At 30.7% G+C, this 18,831-nt stretch overlaps 2 protein-coding genes and 1 long non-coding RNA gene across 3 annotated transcripts; all 3 read left to right on the forward strand.

Annotated features, from left to right (window-relative positions):
* The first annotated feature begins 227 nt into the window (after window positions 1-227).
* Window positions 228-2,675, forward strand: LOC125578501. The gene is made up of 5 exons (XR_007316599.1): window positions 228-882; window positions 1,001-1,163; window positions 1,408-1,914; window positions 2,360-2,418; window positions 2,496-2,675. It is a non-coding gene; the product is annotated as an uncharacterized LOC125578501 (long non-coding RNA).
* Window positions 2,676-4,711: 2,036 nt separating this feature from the next.
* On the forward strand, window positions 4,712-7,280 carry LOC125578502 (F-box protein At3g60790-like). The gene is made up of 4 exons (XM_048741338.1): window positions 4,712-5,037; window positions 5,481-6,125; window positions 6,218-6,388; window positions 6,468-7,280. Exons 1-4 carry the CDS (start codon window positions 4,747-4,749, stop codon window positions 6,759-6,761), a joined length of 1,401 nt encoding a protein of 466 aa, XP_048597295.1. The 5' UTR covers window positions 4,712-4,746; the 3' UTR covers window positions 6,762-7,280.
* A 7,312-nt stretch (window positions 7,281-14,592) lies between these two features.
* On the forward strand, window positions 14,593-15,958 carry LOC125578208 (F-box protein At3g60790-like). The gene is made up of 4 exons (XM_048740552.1): window positions 14,593-14,604; window positions 14,679-15,323; window positions 15,415-15,585; window positions 15,665-15,958. The coding sequence occupies exons 1-4, from the start codon at window positions 14,593-14,595 to the stop codon at window positions 15,956-15,958; spliced, it is 1,122 nt and encodes a 373-aa protein (XP_048596509.1).
* Window positions 15,959-18,831: the final 2,873 nt, after the last annotated feature.

An 18,831-nucleotide genomic window follows, 5' to 3' on the forward strand; every position in this document is an offset into this window, starting at 1 on the left:
CTAAGAGAAATTATCAGTGCTAGAGGTGCTGAGTTCAATTACCCTTAACTGCATTCATTTATTTTGGCTCTAAATATAAAATGTGACACGTGTCACTCCCAGAACGCACGAATTGATGACGTGGCTTCACGGGAGAGAGGCGAACATTTCTTTATATATATAGATATTATCTGATTTGTTTTATTGTATTCTTGTGTTTGGTTAGTGATTTTGCAAAAGAGATTACGTTATATCTATTTATATAAAATACAGTTTGTTCTCTCCAGGTGAAGACACGTCGGATGCCACGTCAGAAATTCGGCTCACGACGGCGCGACACGTGTGCGTTTCATTTATTCACATTTCTCTTGGGCCTGAAGTGAACGGTATTGGACTCTCCATCTCTCTAATGTTGCTTCCTCTTGGATACTTCGCTGTAACATTATCTAGGTCGTCGCCGGCAAAGTGGTTATCATGTTCATACGCCAGCCATGGAATCGCGGTGTTATGTTGACTGATTGGATTTCGACATATCCTGTTGGACATAGCACCGATGACTTTTCGAATTGCTTCTACCTACCAGTGAAAGAAATCCATGAACGTTACACATTTTGGCTGAATTCAAGCGTCGCTATTAATGCTCTCATTAACGATGGAACCCCACTCTTCACACGATTTGTGATTAGACATCTCCCATTACTTATATTGTGTGATCTTCGAGTATTAATATGTAAGCTTCATCCTCTGAAATTCATAAGTTTAATTTTCACAATTGTTAGATTTCTAAATTACATAGTTAAGAATGGCTACACCTAGGTTTGACTGCTTAGGTTTTGGGAGTCACTAAATGTTAAGCGCCGCAGAGAGCTTATGGGTATAGATATGCTCCTCCTTTATGCGAAGGTGATTCCGGTGAAAAACTCATAATCATCAAACGATATTCTTGAAAAGAGTGACTTTATCTGTTTGGGAGATGGGATTTGGTATCGTTTGTTGATTTTTGTCCGTTGCCGTATTGCAGGCGACTCATTCAAGCCACCGTCAATACCTCCTGTAGATTCCTTTTTATCCAGCTGCAATCTTTCCATGTGAAACTGATGGAGAAGCAATGAACTCTGTTTTATACAATAAAGTTTTAAATAATTATTTAAAGAGCTTTCACCTCATTTGAAGAAAGCATTCAGGTAACTTGAGCTCACACTTCTTGATTTTGTTTTTTTACTCACTGCTAATACAGGTTTAAAAAGAAAATCTTTTTGTAGATTGATATATGATGAGCTTGAGAAAGTTAGAGGTGCAACTGTGCCTTTAGAAAACGGTTAAAAATATTGGGGCTGTCCTCGCGACAAGTTTTTCCAGTTTTTGTTTTTACACATCAGACGATGTATTGTGAAATCAGTAAGTGAATAACACCTTTTTTTGTTGCAGATTCCTGGTGCAAATGGTGGTTACAGACAATACTGATGCAGCCCATTTTTGTTGCATTGGATGGGTCAATAACAAAGCTAATCAATGTCCGTGCCTCTGAGGTTTCCCTGGTATGGTTCGCCACAAGACCAAGCACATGGTAAACCAAGGGGAATAAGAACTGCTATGTTGAAACAGAGTATCCAAGCTCACTTGAAGCTTTGCGTAATTGATGAGCCAAGAAAATTACAATCTTTAATGAGATTTGATGTGAGTGGTTTATGGGTTTAGTAATTAGGTGTTCAAGGTGATGCAAAGTTTGAATTATTATTCTTGATTACATTTTGAATTCATAAGAACGTGATATTTGGTAGCTACAGCTAGCAAAGAATATAGTTCTGAATGTAATAATTGTTTCCATTCAGTTTTATGGGTATTTTTGAAAGGAAAAAAGTCTAAGCCATCAATGAGGAAATCATCAGAAGTGTACATTGTCAACCAATTACATGTGAATGGACCATTTGAATGGTGAGACAAACTTATGAATTCTAATAAAAATAACTAAATAAATAGTAAAATTTAATGCTTAATTGGAAGTAAATTTATAATTTCAATTTTTTTTAAATTTAAGATTTTTATATTATTTAAGTTTTAGTATATAGAAACATTTGATTGTAATGAAAAAAATTAAAGTTGGTATTTGTTATATTTGATAACACAACATAACACACAATATTAGGTTATCATACATAAATAAAATTAAAAAATAATTTCACTGTTTACATAAATAAAAAAAATTGATACATCTATAAAATTATGACAACAATAATATCAATGTACGGAAATAAAACAAATTAGTGAGAAAGAACGAAGTAAACAATACATATAACCAACCATTTAAATTTAAATAAATTGTTATTCAAAATTCTCTCAAGACACATAAATTGTTATTCAAAATTCTCTCATGACACAGGAGGTGATGTTTTGTGTGTTGGTTGTGCTTCTTGCAATGGCTTCCCTAAAACACATGAGGTGATGTTTTCTGACTTTCATGTCTTTCTCATTTTTAAATTTTCTGATTTGGGATTAATATGATGCTCTGTTTGCAGATTCAGTTGACATATTTTGATCCAGGGAGCTCAGTAACAACGCCACGATCTCATGGTCCGACCAAAGATGCAGTTGGGTGAACAGTCCTTTTATTGACGCTGTTCTGTCCAAAGAGATTCTTTGAGATTTTTATTTTCAGAAATTACATAATTATCTAGCAATAATGACAATAACAGTAGTGTCCCTAATTTTTTTTTGTGTTTTTGTGTAAGATAAATTTCACATCAAAATTATTTAAAAAAGAAGTAAATAATAAAATGATATTGTGTATTATTCTGTGTGTTTTAAATAAATATTTTACTTCGATTCTTTTATTTGATCAAAATATGATTTGTTTTGTTTTACAATTATTCTTTTGTGATTTTGTAGTGATCTATAACGAGGAAATAAATGATACGTATTTTATAAAAAGAAGAAGACAAGTCATCTATCACGCAGTTGTTACTGCAACAATTTTGATGTACAATTGATATAAATTCTATATAAAGAAATTTCACATAAATAATGATCAATACAAAATATGTAATTGCATTTTTGAAATTAAAAATTCATGCCAAATACTTAATGAATCTACTCGCCGCGCGAAGCGCGGCCCGACCCTAGTGAACATATATAATAGAAATAGGATTATGTTCACATGGCATAACAAAACCAGATCATATAACTAAACAGTTGTTTATAAATTAATATTCAAAAATTAAACGAATTCTAAAGTTCATCAGGATACTTTTTTGCTATATGAAAATTCAATTGTGGCTATTAGTTGGATGCAAGACTATGGTCAGGGTCATTAGAGTACGTTTAGAGTGTTTTTGTTAATTATTTTTTTTCTTGAATTAGGGTTTTTATTTTCCCTTTTCATGTAATGCTTTTTTTTGGCATAAGGATTTGATGTTTAATGTACTGTCCTGTTATCATAAAGGGGTACTAAAAATTTGTTTGCTATGGTTGAAATAAAAACGCCTAAATTTTACCTTAATTCGATACAAAACTATTTTTGGCATCACTAATGTTTCATCAATGATGTTTCTCATTGCATAATCGATGTATATCATATTAGAATCTTGATCTTGTTTTTAACTTGGATATATATGTTTTTTTTAATAAAAGGTTCTTATTAATTTGAATAAAAATGAAACTTACAAACAAGAAATTACAGTGAAAACAGAGCACAGAAGCTCAAATCGTCAGGAATCAATTCTTTTTTTTTTTGACTAAAGAGAATCAATTCCTTTCCAAAGAAATTACCAAACCAGAAACTAAGTGTTCTCTACCACTGACGATATTAATCAACAAGAAAACCGAGCACCAACGATAAAGAAATATTCAACTTCAACTTCATATCTCCAAATATTCTCATTTCGAGCTTTGGCCATGGGATTTACTAAAACTTTGAAAGGTTACCTCTGTAGTTGTGGTATTGCCAGCTACCAAAAAAATGTGCATGATCAGCCAGTGGTAGACTGGTGGTGGTGATTTGTAGAAGGCTCATAGCCGTTGGATTAACACATCGATCCTCGGTCGGGAGGAGAGCATTTGTTCAAACATTTTTCTTTTTTAGCAACTTGTTCAAACGTTTATAGAAAATAATCTGGGAGATAAGACCATTCAAAGGAGAATTTTTTAAGTTCGTTTTTAATGATGTAACTTGTAATCAAGTACGTTGAATGTGATAGATATTACGTTTTTGATAGAATTTCGAAAAGTTCCCTTATAATCTGAAATTATTACTTTTTATTTAATTTGTATGTCAAACTTTTAAATCAGTTGTGAAGACCAGAATAACATGTTTTTATTTATTTGTTGTGCACATTAAAACAATTACCTTCCAGTTGAAATAATTTTCTTTTACACAGAAATATTTATTTCTATAAATTTTATTTATGTCAAAGAAGGAAACACATTTTAAATTCAAAATTGCAAATGGTCAAGACTTAAGAGTTGGTAAAAAAAATTCTTGCAATTGAAATATTTGTCTTTTACACAGAAATAATATATAATTCTACTTTTATGTATGTTAAAGAAGGAAACACATTATTTTTTTCCAGAATTGCAAATGGTCAAGAGTTGGTAAAAAAGTTCCCAAAAAATAAATAAATGTAGAATCTTTTACATCCTTCATAACAGCAAAAAAATATCTTCATTTTCATTTTCATTTTCATTTTCATATCCATCCATGTCTCAACGCTAAGTGCATTCAATCTCTTCTCTCTCGCTTTACTTTCTTTCATCTTCTTTGATCCAATAGCCATGACGACATGCTCATCATCATCATCATCATCATCATCGTCACCTAGAAAGCTCCAATATCCTATCGATGACAATGATTGGATCAGCAAACTCCCAGACGAGTTATTGCAATTGATTCTCTCAAAATTGTCCACCGAAGAAGCTGTAAGAACAAGTCTTTTATCGTCACGATGGGAGGATGTGTGGAAATGGAGGTCTCATCTCGTCCTCGACATGAACAAGGTCTTGGAAACAACCCCCAATGAAGATTTGCACCGAGTTTCTGTTGAGTTGGCTAGGTCAATGACCAAGGTTCGTCAGTTCTCTTCTCTCGTAGATTTTCATTTTAATCATTTTCTTTATGAAGGTTTGTCTCTCTCTATATATATAAGAGAATACACAAAATGGACCGGCCTGTAGACTAATGTATGGATAGATGATTGTGCATTTGGATTTGTAGTAGAAGAATCAACTATATGATATAATATGCGATAAGTGTTGCGTTACTCCACTTCAGACAAGCAAAACTACATGATACTTAATGATGGCTTTCAGTTGTAAATATTTAATTTTTGATATTTGATACAACAAATTAGCTGGAAACTAATCATGCACAGAGTAGACAACACTTCTTAATATATATAGATTTTGATAGACAACTTCTATTCCATGCATGCAAATGTTTGCATGTATATAACATGAAATTAATACATTGAATAATTAAAAAATAATTATAATCATTTTACATTCTGTAGGCTATAAATAATTACCATGGACACCTAGAAAGATGCATTATTCAGCATTATGTATCCCAATGTAAGGATGGTACGCTCCAAAGTTGGATCCACTCAGTGACTCGTTTGGAACACACAAAAGATCTCACACTTGTAAACTACATCCCTGCTACAAGGCGTTGCACAAGAGCTAGTTTGCTCAGCTTGCTCCCAGATACATTTTCACATCATAGCCTCACTTCACTATCACTTTGTGGATACACCCTAATAGGTCCACGTGCCTTCAGCAATTGCAAGAATCTTAAGACCCTCAAGCTTATAAACGTTGTCATCTCACAAGCTAGTGTCCTTAGTGGAGTTTTAGCAGCTTGCTCCTCCCTCGAGGTGGTTGTGTTGAAAGTCAATTTCCTAACCCCACGTGGTGTGTTGAAGATTGAGAACAACAACTTGAAGTTCTTGCAATTGTCTTTCCTTTACGAGATTGATAGGATGGAAGTGTATGCAACTTGTCTAGATGTTCTAGACATCAGGTGTATCAAAGTTAAGAGAGACAACTTCATCCTCGTTGCTCCCAATATCCAGGTTAACACAAATGCTTGGTTGGATGATCACGGCTGTATGGATTGTCCTCACCTCTACTATCATGTATCATCATATCTCGCTCAGGTACAAACTTAACTAACACAATCTTTTTGAATATTTTGAAAATTACATATATATATATTGACATGAATGATGTATTTCTGAATCTTAATTAGGAGGAAAAAAACATTTGGCATGAGCTTTTGGTGAGTGACTTTCATGATATGAGACGGTCTGGGTGTTTATCAGTGAGTGTAGATTTAACTGATCCGGAAGAAGTGGAGATACCGAAGGAAGTTTTGCTTATGTGGACCGATCTTTTGATGGAGTTTGAGATCTTGTTCAAGGTACATTAATGTCATGTTTAAATTGTCATTATTGGATAGAACTTGACCACTTCTCTCATATATCATATTTTTGTTTCAGAACAAGAAATCTCCTATAGAAGAAGGTGAATGTTCTACTAACGACAGAACACATGCAAAACCGTTCCTTAACGGTGATTTATGGTTTTATAATGTGTGGTTGTATAATTTTGATGGTTCGAATGATGAAGAGTTTGCGTTTGCTTCACATTTGTTGATGCAAGAGACAGTGATAATTAAGATGATGATCGAGACTTCTTCGTTTCCTCCGACGAAGAAGTTGAATGCAGAAGCAGCTGTGGCCAAGTTGATGGAACTTCCTAAACGTTACAAACATTTTATTGAATGCTTCTGATGAAACTTTGGTTCCATTAATAGTATAAACTGTTTACTAGCCTTTTCTTTATTTTATCTGTGGATAATGTTGTTTTCGTACTTATTTTGTGTTCTACCATTTGAGAATTTATGACTAAAACAAATAGATTTGAGATTTAAATTGTCTTAATCTTGATTTAGTTTGAGTTATGGATCTAACTCATACATAACTCAAAAATGTCATCAATCATGCATTAAATTTAGTTTTTATTTTATTTTAAATTTGAATTATCATGTATTATGGTTGAGTCACAATTTTGAGTTACACCTTTTGTAAAATTGTTAAATCAAAACTTAATGCAACATCATGACTAATCCCATGTTTTAGAATTGAGGTACAGTTATAGTTAAAGTTTCTGTCTAAAGTACAAGTGAAAATAATAAATTCAAAACACACACCACGTACAGAAAAGCTTTATGTTATACGTTTTGGATTTTTTGTTCGTAAATAAATATTATTTATATTTCCAAAACCACCATAGCAATATCTTATTCTTTTTTTCTGGAAATATTTTTAGCAATATCATACAACTTGGCCTAATTTTGTGTTAGTCAAAGATTTTTTATTCTCTTTATTGTTCTTATTTTGTATTGTTAACTTTAAATTATTATTTTACATAATCTTATTAGTTGTAAATTTTATTTGAAATGGAAATTTATAAATTACTTTATTATTGATATCGGATAAATATTATAATCAGTAAGTATAGTTCTTAGAAAAAATATATACTGCAACTTAATTTTTGTTAAAATTTATTCTATACATATTAAAAAAATATTTTATTATTTATTTATTTTAAATAGGTTAATGTTTTTTTTGTTATTAATAATAATTCATCACCTTAGGTTTATAATTATATTTATTTTATTGAAAACTATACTGCAACTTATACATCGAAAAGGTTACCAATCATCAATTTTTCTAAAATTATAACTTTTATTTTTACTGAAAACTTACCACATAAAGTTACTGTTTTTACCACATAATTTTTACTTTAAATTACATCGAATTGCAATATATATTGTAACTCACTTCAATACTACATGTCACCAATCAAAACCTTAATATGAATACTATCTGACGTTCTGGTATTTTTAGTTAATGCTTTTGCAAATGAGACTGCGTTATATGAACCTATATAACAGAAAAAGAATTTTTGTTTTCACATCATGTAATAAGTAAACGACTAAAATTCAACGAATTTCTTATGTTAAACGGAGTATTTTTTTGATGAAATTTCACATTTATTGATCAAATAGTAGAAATGATTACATTTACAAAAGAATCAGGCTATGAAGAATACACTGAAATAAAGAAAGAATAAGAAAACTATAGCAAGACCGCCTTCTGCCTAACCCATGAGCTCAAACAATCGCTGTAGAAGTCCAGCATATCTATGCTGCAGATCATACTTCAGTGACACTATCCTATTCCTCATCGATCTATCAATAACCTTATGCATCTGGTTTGTCGACGTCCAGTTGCCTTGATGTCGCCTGGAGTTTCTTTCTCTCCATATATGATAAATGACTGTTTGAAAGATCATCTTGATTAGAATGAAGTCAAGTCTATTTACCCTCTCGTGTTTGATCGCATTAAGCGTAATAGACCAGCCAGGGTTTGTCCTGCGGCCAAAGAATCCTCTCACCAGACCTTCCCAAACAGGGAAAGAGTAGGGACAAACAAAGAAGATATGATCTCTTGTCTCATCCCTTTCTCCACATAGTCCACACCTCTGCGTAATACCCCAACTCCTCATCCTGTCTCCAGTAGAAAACCGGTTTTGTACTGCTAGCCAAGTGATAAAGGCGTACCGAGGTGTGCTCTAAGCGAACCATACGCTCAACAAGGCCAAGTGATAAACGGAGTATTTTTTTTACTATGTGAAAAGTAAATTGTGGCTAAATTGTATCAACAAGGCTATGTCAGGGTGATCAGGGTACGTTTAGATGTTTTAGTTAATCAGTCTTTGTATTTTAATTTATAATTTAGGTTTTCACATTTTTCCTTTTTATGTTATCGGTTTTCGACATAAATATTTTTTTAAGAAATGAGAATTAATTAGTGTTACGTTCAAAATAAAATAGAAGCAATTTATGCTATTACTGGAACAAAAATAACTTAACTTTATCTTAATTCGGTACATGATCAATGTAGTATCACTAATCTATTACTTCTTCTGTTTCACATAGAATTCTTTGTAATATCGCAATTTATACTTATTGTAGGATATGAGAATTATTTTTATGGTATTGTAACAAAGACCTAAAATATATTAGTAGTGTGTATCTATACTATTAAAATAGAAGTCATGACTTCTTTCATGTTGATATTTTAAATGGACCATCCCTAGAAAGTTGATTACATTATTTTTTTTGTATTTTCGTAATAAAATCCTAACAACATATTTATTCCATCAAAATATTATTAGACATGCATCGAAAATATGTTATTCCATCAATATATAATTGTATTTGCATATAACCATTTATCATCTACTTAAAATAATAACATTTAATTATTCTAGAGTTAATACCTGTATATGATCTAATTAATAGTAATAATAACATTTATTATGAAAATACAATAATGTAGAAATTTACCATGAAAATAATAAAATCGAATCATTAATTAAAAATCCTAACACTATTGTATTTGCATGATAAATGTTATTATATTAATTATTATATTATACATTATACATGTATCAATATTTATATAGATATTGTGTTAACAAAAATATATTGATAGACATATAATATTTTAAAATACAATACTATATATTCAACCATATACTTTCTTTATAATAAATTGCTTTTAATATATATATATATATATATACTATAGTGATGAATTTTTCATACGTGATTTTTTTAATATGGACCATACTTTAAAACTTTATCAAATTTTACATGAATTAGTTATAATATTTATAATATTTTATTTTTTATTTGAATACATATAAATATTTTCTTAAGAAAGTTCTAACAAAATCTTTTAAAATCTTTTTAGAGTCAATTTTAATTTTATTTTAAAAAGTACTTAATTTTAATTTTAGTTATCATAAAATATAATTAGAAATTAAATTTATTTTAGTGTTGATTTATATGCGGAAATTTAAAATTATATAAAATATTTGAATTATATATTAAATGATAATAACAATTTAAACTGATTAATTTTCTTAAATACAATTTAAAAAGATTTTTTAGAAATATTCATTTCTATTTTAAAATAAAAGAAGATATTTATCCAACTTAGTGTATTTTCAAATATGATATTTACTACAAAAATTTCTTCTCCTATACATGTCCGATTTAATTTGCTTCCATACATATTATAAATTTTAAATATAAAAGTATGTAAAGTATTATCATTACATAATAATGTTTAAAATAATATTTTTTACAAAAATAAAAATTTATAGTAATAATATATGCGCCAAGTAACCATAGCTATTATAGAATTACATATATATAACATCAATTTACATTAAGTTATGGTAAACCATTTTATATAAACTAAAATATTTCAGTATATAAAAAAAATATGCACGATTGTACGGGTCGAGATCTAGTGCTATTGTTAAAATGGAAACACCCTTTAGTTTGATAGAAGATCAATTTAATATCGCTATATATATTTTCCCACTATTATTTATTTTTTCTTAAAAAGTGTTAAAATGAATGTGTTTAAAGCTTTTTTTAGAAAAAAAGAAAAGTTATTGATTAATAAAATTTAAATTTTAAAAAATAACTTTAATCTCTACAAAATTTAGGGAGAAAACTTAGACTAAATTCCTACTTAATTTTTTGCGTTAAAATCAATTCATTTTCTATTCAAACTTGGACTATACTAAGACGTTTTCTCCCATGGCTAAGTTAACAACAGTTCGTTTTCTATTGAAAGTAGCTGCTTCCTGCAATTGGTTTCTTCATCAACTGGACATTTCCAATGCATTTTTGAATGACGAGTTGAATGAAAAAATTATATGAAGATTCCAGAATAGTATGCAGAGAGGAAAGGTATCACATTGCCTAAAGGTTTTGTTTTCCGACTGAACAAATCGATCTATGGTCTCAAACAGGCGTCACAACATGGTTCCTTAAGTTCTCTGCTGCTCAGTTGCGTTTGTGTTTTCTCAAGGGCTACTGGTGATCATACCCTCTTTGTCAAGACTTGTGCTGATGGACATTTTCTTGCAGTGTTAGTGTATGTGGATGACATCATTGTGGCAAGCACAAATGCATCCAAATCTAAAGAGTTGATCCAAAATTTGTCTCAACAGTTCAAATTGAGAGATCTTGGCGTTCTTAAGTACTTCTTGGATCTTGAAATAGCTCAAAGCAGTGAAAGTATCTCTGTTTGTCAGAGAAAATATGCTTTGGAGACTCTTTCTTCTATAGGAATGCTTGGATGCAAGCCTATCTCGACTCCTATGGTTCTGAATCTTCATTTGTCTATTGATGAGGGTGCTCCTATAGAGAATCCAGAGATGTGTCAAAGCCTTGTCGGACGGTTAATGTATCTTAATCGATCACTCGCCATATCACATATGCTGTCAACAAGCTTTGTCAATACTCCTCTGCTCCTAAGTTACCTCATCTTCAGGCAGTCTATAAAGTGTTGCACTAGATCAAAAGAACTATTGGACATGGTCTTTTCTACTCAACTTCCGCTGACTTGACCCTGAAGGGCTTTGCTGATGCAGATTGGAATTCATGTCGTGATAGTAGACAATCAACGACAGGACATAGTCTCATGTTCTTCAGCTGCCGCAGAGTGTCACGCCTTATCTCAAGCTGCGAAGGAGATGGTTTGGTTGATCAAGTTACTTAATGATTTGAAGTATGATCACTAACTCCGATCTTATTCTCTGATATTACTGCGGCCATTTACATTGCTATTAATCTCGTGTTCCACGAACAGACTAAGCATATAGAGAATGATTGTCATTTGTTCGGAAACACTTGATCCTGATATACTCACGACTCTCCATGTTCGTACGGCTGATCAAGTTGCGGATATCATGACTAAACCCTGTTTCCTCATTAGTTTAATCATCTTAAGTCCAAAATGAGCCTTTATAAACATTTTGAAAGCCATCTTGAAGAGACATATTGGTGTACACCGGTTTACCGGTTTAAATGCTAATTTAACTTAGTGGTTTTAGTATTGGTTATGTAACAGCTTACTATATAAACACATGTAAATGTTCATTGTAAAAATAAGAAAAGATATTTAACATAATAAACTTCTTCATCTCTCCCAAAACTTGATCGTAATAAAATCCTTTACACTCTATAGAATCTAAACCCTAGACAAAGAAAAAACGCTCGTTTATGTTAAAGGCTATATAGATCGAAATTTTGAGAATCCCAAAGAAGATGTTTAGGATTAAAGAAAAGTTCATAACAAAATTTTGGAGATTTAATTTATAGGTTTTGCCGTCAATTTTTTTTCACTTAATCAAAACCGGTATTGAAAAAGAAGAAAGAATTCTATAATTTGTGGATAATAACTTTATTAATTTTTGTTGCTAAATAAAATAGGATTTTTCGCCCTTTAAATCAAAAATCAACCATTTGGAAGGACAAGCAATTTAAAAGAGAAGCACTGTTGGAAGATAACATATAATGTATGTATATGAAGTTAGTATTGAATAAGATTGAGTACATCTGTGTAACAAACAAAGCTAAGTTGTAATCTTTCTCCATTACAAAACCCATAATCTAATGAACAAATAGATGTAATTAGAGAATTGTAGACGATATAAAAACAATGGTTATTAATGTAAAATATCAAGAAATATTATATTATGAATTAGTATGGCATAAAAGATTAAAATTAGTTGTAGATGTTTAAAGAACATACAATGATTTTAAACTTCTATGAAAATTTATATGAAAAATTTAACATATAAAAAAGGCGATGAATAGTCATCAAATTGTAAATAATTAAATTATTTATAGTCTTTGTTTTCGTCAAGATAATTATTAAGTCCATAACTTTAATATGTTAAAGCCCATGTTATGAAATCCATGTTATAACCGTTTTTTTTCCGGGAAGTGTAACAAAAATAAATTACCTTTAACTCTTCATTTTGTTTAAGTTATGTGTCGGTAAAAAGATAAAAAAAATCTTTCTATCTTTTTCAATGTTCAATTTGAAGCTTATTATGCGAAAATCATTCGCAAATATAGACAATGGTTGGAATCTCTATATCTTTATATTCTTACAAATTTTAAATTTATTTTTTAATATTCTACAAGAAAATCAATTACGAAATAGTAGATCAATTGGTTGAAATCAAATCTATTCTTTAATTAGTGTAATTATGGTTACAATTCTATATTAATAGGTACATTAAAGATACGAGATTGAAGATATTATGTTTTGATAAATAGAAGATATTAGTTTGAGTTTGTATTTATTGATTTGTTCTTATAAGCTTAGAAAATCAATAGGATGATTGGTTGGTTGATACATCCTATAAAAAAAAAAGAAACTATAGGTGGTTTGAATATTGTACATCATGCAAAGTTGACTATATAAAACTTGAGCATGATCATTTCAAACTAAAGTATAGGTAGGTTATATGCATTTGTTATATTGTAGTTAATATATTTTAAATATTACATATGTCAAGTGATTCACGTTTTCGTAAAAAATAAAATTCAAGTTCATTATTGGGCCGTACTCGTCCGTGAGAAATACATTAAATATATGATGATTTAAGGATATTAAGTTTAAATTGGATTAAGGAAAAAAATCATTAATTTAACTGGAAAAAGACAAGCATTAACGGGAGGACCTCCACAGTTAGGGCATATAGCATGCTTGAGTGATTCTCTAATGGCTATGTTCTCGCATCGAATCTTGTCTTTCTCTGCCTCTAGTGCATTGTTATCTGCTCTCTCATGTTGCGCCTACAGAAACAGTATCAACAAATTTATTCAGACAAAATTTCAACACACAAAAGAGAGAGAGATTAAGACACATAACATTAAGCTGAGTTCTTATGTTCTGGAACCGGAACTTGATTTGTCTTGGAGCCAAACCCAATTCTCTGCTAAGTTGGTTCCTCTGCTTATCATCTGGATGAAGACACTCCTGAAACTCCTGCAAGATATTCAAACCACTATGAGTGTATGAATAAGAGAGAGAGAGAGAGACGAGAGAGAGAGAGAGAGAGAGAGAGAGAGAGAGAGAGAGAGAGAGAGAGAGAGAGAGAGAGAGAGAGAGAGAGAGAGAGAGAGAGAGAGAGAGAGAGAGAAGGAGAAAATACGATTCAAGTCGTTGAATTTGTTGAGCGGTGTGATGATGGTAACGTTTCTTCTTCCTATGAGTTTCAGTGCCGTAATGATGTTGGCTACCACCACCACTGTCTCCTCCAATAACCTTTTCCAAACATCCTAGTCGGTGTCAATCCATATAAAAATTTTATACTGAGAAATTTCAATTGCTATTGGAGTGTGAAGATGATTTTCAAGGGATGAGGCTTACCTTTTTTATAAGTGGAGATTCGCTGATTGGATGAGGGATAAAATATTGTCAAGTTATGGATCCAAGAACTGTGGCAGGCTATTGATATAGACCTATATAGACCTAAAGATCGACCTATCTTCCAAAACCAATCAATACAAAGGCAAAACCTAACCACATAGCACAACCAACCAAAAAAACTAATTAAGATTATAGCAAGAACACACTTTGATATTTGATACAACAAATTAGCTGGAAACTAATCATGCACAGAGTAGACAACACTTCTTAATATATATAGATTTTGATAGACAACTTCTATTCCATGCATGCAAATGTTTGCATGTATATAACATGAAATTAATACATTGAATAATTAAAAAATAATTATAATCATTTTACATTCTGTAGGCTATAAATAATTACCATGGACACCTAGAAAGATGCATTATTCAGCATTATGTATCCCAATGTAAGGATGGTACGCTCCAAAGTTGGATCCACTCAGTGACTCGTTTGGAACACACAAAAGATCTCACACTTGTAAACTACATCCCTGCTACAAGGCGTTGCACAAGAGCTAGTTTGCTCAGCTTGCTCCCAGATACATTTTCACATCATAGCCTCACTTCACTATCACTTTGTGGATACACCCTAATAGGTCCACGTGCCTTCAGCAATTGCAAGAATCTTAAGACCCTCAAGCTTATAAACGTTGTCATCTCACAAGCTAGTGTCCTTAGTGGAGTTTTAGCAGCTTGCTCCTCCCTCGAGGTGGTTGTGTTGAAAGTCAATTTCCTAACCCCACGTGGTGTGTTGAAGATTGAGAACAACAACTTGAAGTTCTTGCAATTGTCTTTCCTTTACGAGATTGATAGGATGGAAGTGTATGCAACTTGTCTAGATGTTCTAGACATCAGGTGTATCAAAGTTAAGAGAGACAACTTCATCCTCGTTGCTCCCAATATCCAGGTTAACACAAATGCTTGGTTGGATGATCACGGCTGTATGGATTGTCCTCACCTCTACTATCATGTATCATCATATCTCGCTCAGGTACAAACTTAACTAACACAATCTTTTTGAATATTTGAAAATTACATATATATATATTGACATGAATGATGTATTTCTGAATCTTAATTAGGAGGAAAAAAACATTTGGCATGAGCTTTTGGTGAGTGACTTTCATGATATGAGACGGTCTGGGTGTTTATCAGTGAGTGTAGATTTAACTGATCCGGAAGAAGTGGAGATACTGAAGGAAGTTTTGCTTATGTGGACCGATCTTTTGATGGAGTTTGAGATCTTGTTCAAGGTACATTAATGTCATGTTTAAATTGTCATTATTGGATAGAACTTGACCACTTCTCTCATATATCATATTTTTGTTTCAGAACAAGAAATCTCCTATAGAAGAAGGTGAATGTTCTACTAACGACAGAACACATGCAAAACCGTTCCTTAACGGTGATTTATGGTTTTATAATGTGTGGTTGTATAATTTTGATGGTTCGAATGATGAAGAGTTTGCGTTTGCTTCACATTTGTTGATGCAAGAGACAGTGATAATTAAGATGATGATCGAGACTTCTTCGTTTCCTCCGACGAAGAAGTTGAATGCAGAAGCAGCTGTGGCCAAGTTGATGGAACTTCCTAAACGTTACAAACATTTTATTGAATGCTTCTGATGAAACTTTGGTTCCATTAATAGTATAAACTGTTTACTAGCCTTTTCTTTATTTTATCTGTGGATAATGTTGTTTTCGTACTTATTTTGTGTTCTACCATTTGAGAATTTATGACTAAAACAAATAGATTTGAGATTTAAATTGTCTTAATCTTGATTTAGTTTGAGTTATGGATCTAACTCATACATAACTCAAAAATGTCATCAATCATGCATTAAATTAGTTTTTATTTTATTTTAAATTTGAATTATCATGTATTATGGTTGAGTCACAATTTTGAGTTACACTTTTGTAAAATTGTTAAATCAAAACTTAATGCAACATCATGACTAATCCCATGTTTTAGAATTGAGGTACAGTTATAGTTAAAGTTTCTGTCTAAAGTACAAGTGAAAATAATAAATTCAAAACACACACCACGTACAGAAAAGCTTTATGTTATACGTTTTGGATTTTTTGTTCGTAAATAAATATTATTTATATTTCCAAAACCACCATAGCAATATCTTATTCTTTTTTTCTGGAAATATTTTTAGCAATATCATACAACTTGGCCTAATTTTGTGTTAGTCAAAGATTTTTTATTCTCTTTATTGTTCTTATTTTGTATTGTTAACTTTAAATTATTATTTTACATAATCTTATTAGTTGTAAATTTTATTTGAAATGGAAATTTATAAATTACTTTATTATTGATATCGGATAAATATTATAATCAGTAAGTATAGTTCTTAGAAAAAATATATACTGCAACTTAATTTTTGTTAAAATTTATTCTATACATATTAAAAAAAAATATTTTATTATTTATTTATTTAAATAGGTTAATGTTTTTTTGTTATTAATAATAATTCATCACCTTAGGTTTATAATTATATTATTTTATTGAAAACTATACTGCAACTTATACATCGAAAAGGTTACCAATCATCAATTTTTCTAAAATTATAACTTTTATTTTTACTGCAAACTTACCACATAAAGTTACTGTTTTTACCACATAATTTTTACTTTAAATTACATCGAATTGCAATATATATTGTAACTCACTTCAATACTACATGTCACCAATCAAAACCTTAATATGAATACTATCTGACGTTCTGGTATTTTTAGTTAATGCTTTTGCAAATGAGACTGCGTTATATGAACCTATATAACAGAAAAAGAATTTTTGTTTTCACATCATGTAATAAGTAAACGACTAAAATTCAACGAATTTCTTATGTTAAACGGAGTATTTTTTTGATGAAATTTCACATTTATTGATCAAATAGTAGAAATGATTACATTTACAAAAGAATCAGGCTATGAAGAATACACTGAAATAAAGAAAGAATAAGAAAACTATAGCAAGACCGCCTTCTGCCTAACCCATGAGCTCAAACAATCGCTGTAGAAGTCCAGCATATCTATGCTGCAGATCATACTTCAGTGACACTATCCTATTCCTCATCGATCTATCAATAACCTTATGCATCTGGTTTGTCGACGTCCAGTTGCCTTGATGTCGCCTGGAGTTTCTTTCTCTCCATATATGATAAATGACTGTTTGAAAGATCATCTTGATTAGAATGAAGTCAAGTCTATTTACCCTCTCGTGTTTGATCGCATTAAGCGTAATAGACCAGCCAGGGTTTGTCCTGCGGCCAAAGAATCCTCTCACCAGACCTTCCCAAACAGTGAAAGAGTAGGGACAAACAAAGAAGATATGATCTCTTGTCTCATCCCTTTCTTCACATAGTCCACACCTCTGCGTAATACCCCAACTCCTCATCCTGTCTCCAGTAGAAAACCGGTTTTGTACTGCTAGCCAAGTGATAAAGGCGTACCGAGGTGTGCTCTAAGCGAACCATACGCTCAACAAGGCCAAGTGATAAACGGAGTATTTTTTTTACTATGTGAAAAGTAAATTGTGGCTAAATTGTATCAACAAGGCTATGTCAGGGTGATCAGGGTACGTTTAGATGTTTTAGTTAATCAGTCTTTGTATTTTAATTTATAATTTAGGTTTTCACATTTTCCTTTTTATGTTATCGGTTTTCGACATAAATATTTTTTTAAGAAATGAGAATTAATTAGTGTTACGTTCAAAATAAAATAGAAGCAATTTATGCTATTACTGGAACAAAAATAACTTAACTTTATCTTAATTCGGTACATGATCAATGTAGTATCACTAATCTATTACTTCTTCTGTTTCACATAGAATTCTTTGTAATATCGCAATTTATACTTATTGTAGGATATGAGAATTATTTTTATGGTATTGTAACAAAGACCTAAAATATATTAGTAGTGTGTATCTATACTATTAAAATAGAAGTCATGACTTCTTTCATGTTGATATTTTAAATGGACCATCCCTAGAAAGTTGATTACATTATTTTTTTTGTATTTTCGTAATAAAATCCTAACAACATATTTATTCCATCAAAATATTATTAGACATGCATCGAAAATATGTTATTCCATCAATATATAATTGTATTTGCATATAACCATTTATCATCTACTTAAAAAAAATAACATTTAATTATTCTAGAGTTAATACCTGTATATGATCTAATTAATAGTAATAATAACATTTATTATGAAAATACAATAATGTAGAAATTTACCATGAAAATAATAAAATCGAATCATTAATTAAAAATCCTAACACTATTGTATTTGCATGATAAATGTTATTATTATTAATTATTATATTATACATTATACATGTATCAATATTTATATAGATATTGTGTTAACAAAAATATATTGATAGACATATAATATTTTAAAATACAATACTATATATTCAACCATATACTTTCTTTATAATAAATTGCTTTTAATATATATATATATATATATATATATATATACTA

Source organism: Brassica napus, chromosome A9 (genome assembly GCF_020379485.1).
Source record: "Brassica napus cultivar Da-Ae chromosome A9, Da-Ae, whole genome shotgun sequence".
Taxonomy (NCBI): Eukaryota; Viridiplantae; Streptophyta; class Magnoliopsida; order Brassicales; family Brassicaceae; genus Brassica; species Brassica napus.

Excerpts from the sequence above, each read along its gene's own strand:
- LOC125578502 (XM_048741338.1), top strand. The coding sequence starts at position 4,747 with ATGACGACATGCTCATCATCATCATCATCATCATCATCGTCACCTAGA. Across the intron at positions 6,126-6,217 it reads TATCATCATATCTCGCTCAG|GAGGAAAAAAACATTTGGCA; the intron begins GTACAAACTTAA and ends AATCTTAATTAG. Across the intron at positions 6,389-6,467 it reads AGTTTGAGATCTTGTTCAAG|AACAAGAAATCTCCTATAGA; the intron begins GTACATTAATGT and ends TTTTTGTTTCAG.
- LOC125578208 (XM_048740552.1), top strand. Across the intron at positions 15,324-15,414 it reads TATCATCATATCTCGCTCAG|GAGGAAAAAAACATTTGGCA; the intron begins GTACAAACTTAA and ends AATCTTAATTAG. Across the intron at positions 15,586-15,664 it reads AGTTTGAGATCTTGTTCAAG|AACAAGAAATCTCCTATAGA; the intron begins GTACATTAATGT and ends TTTTTGTTTCAG.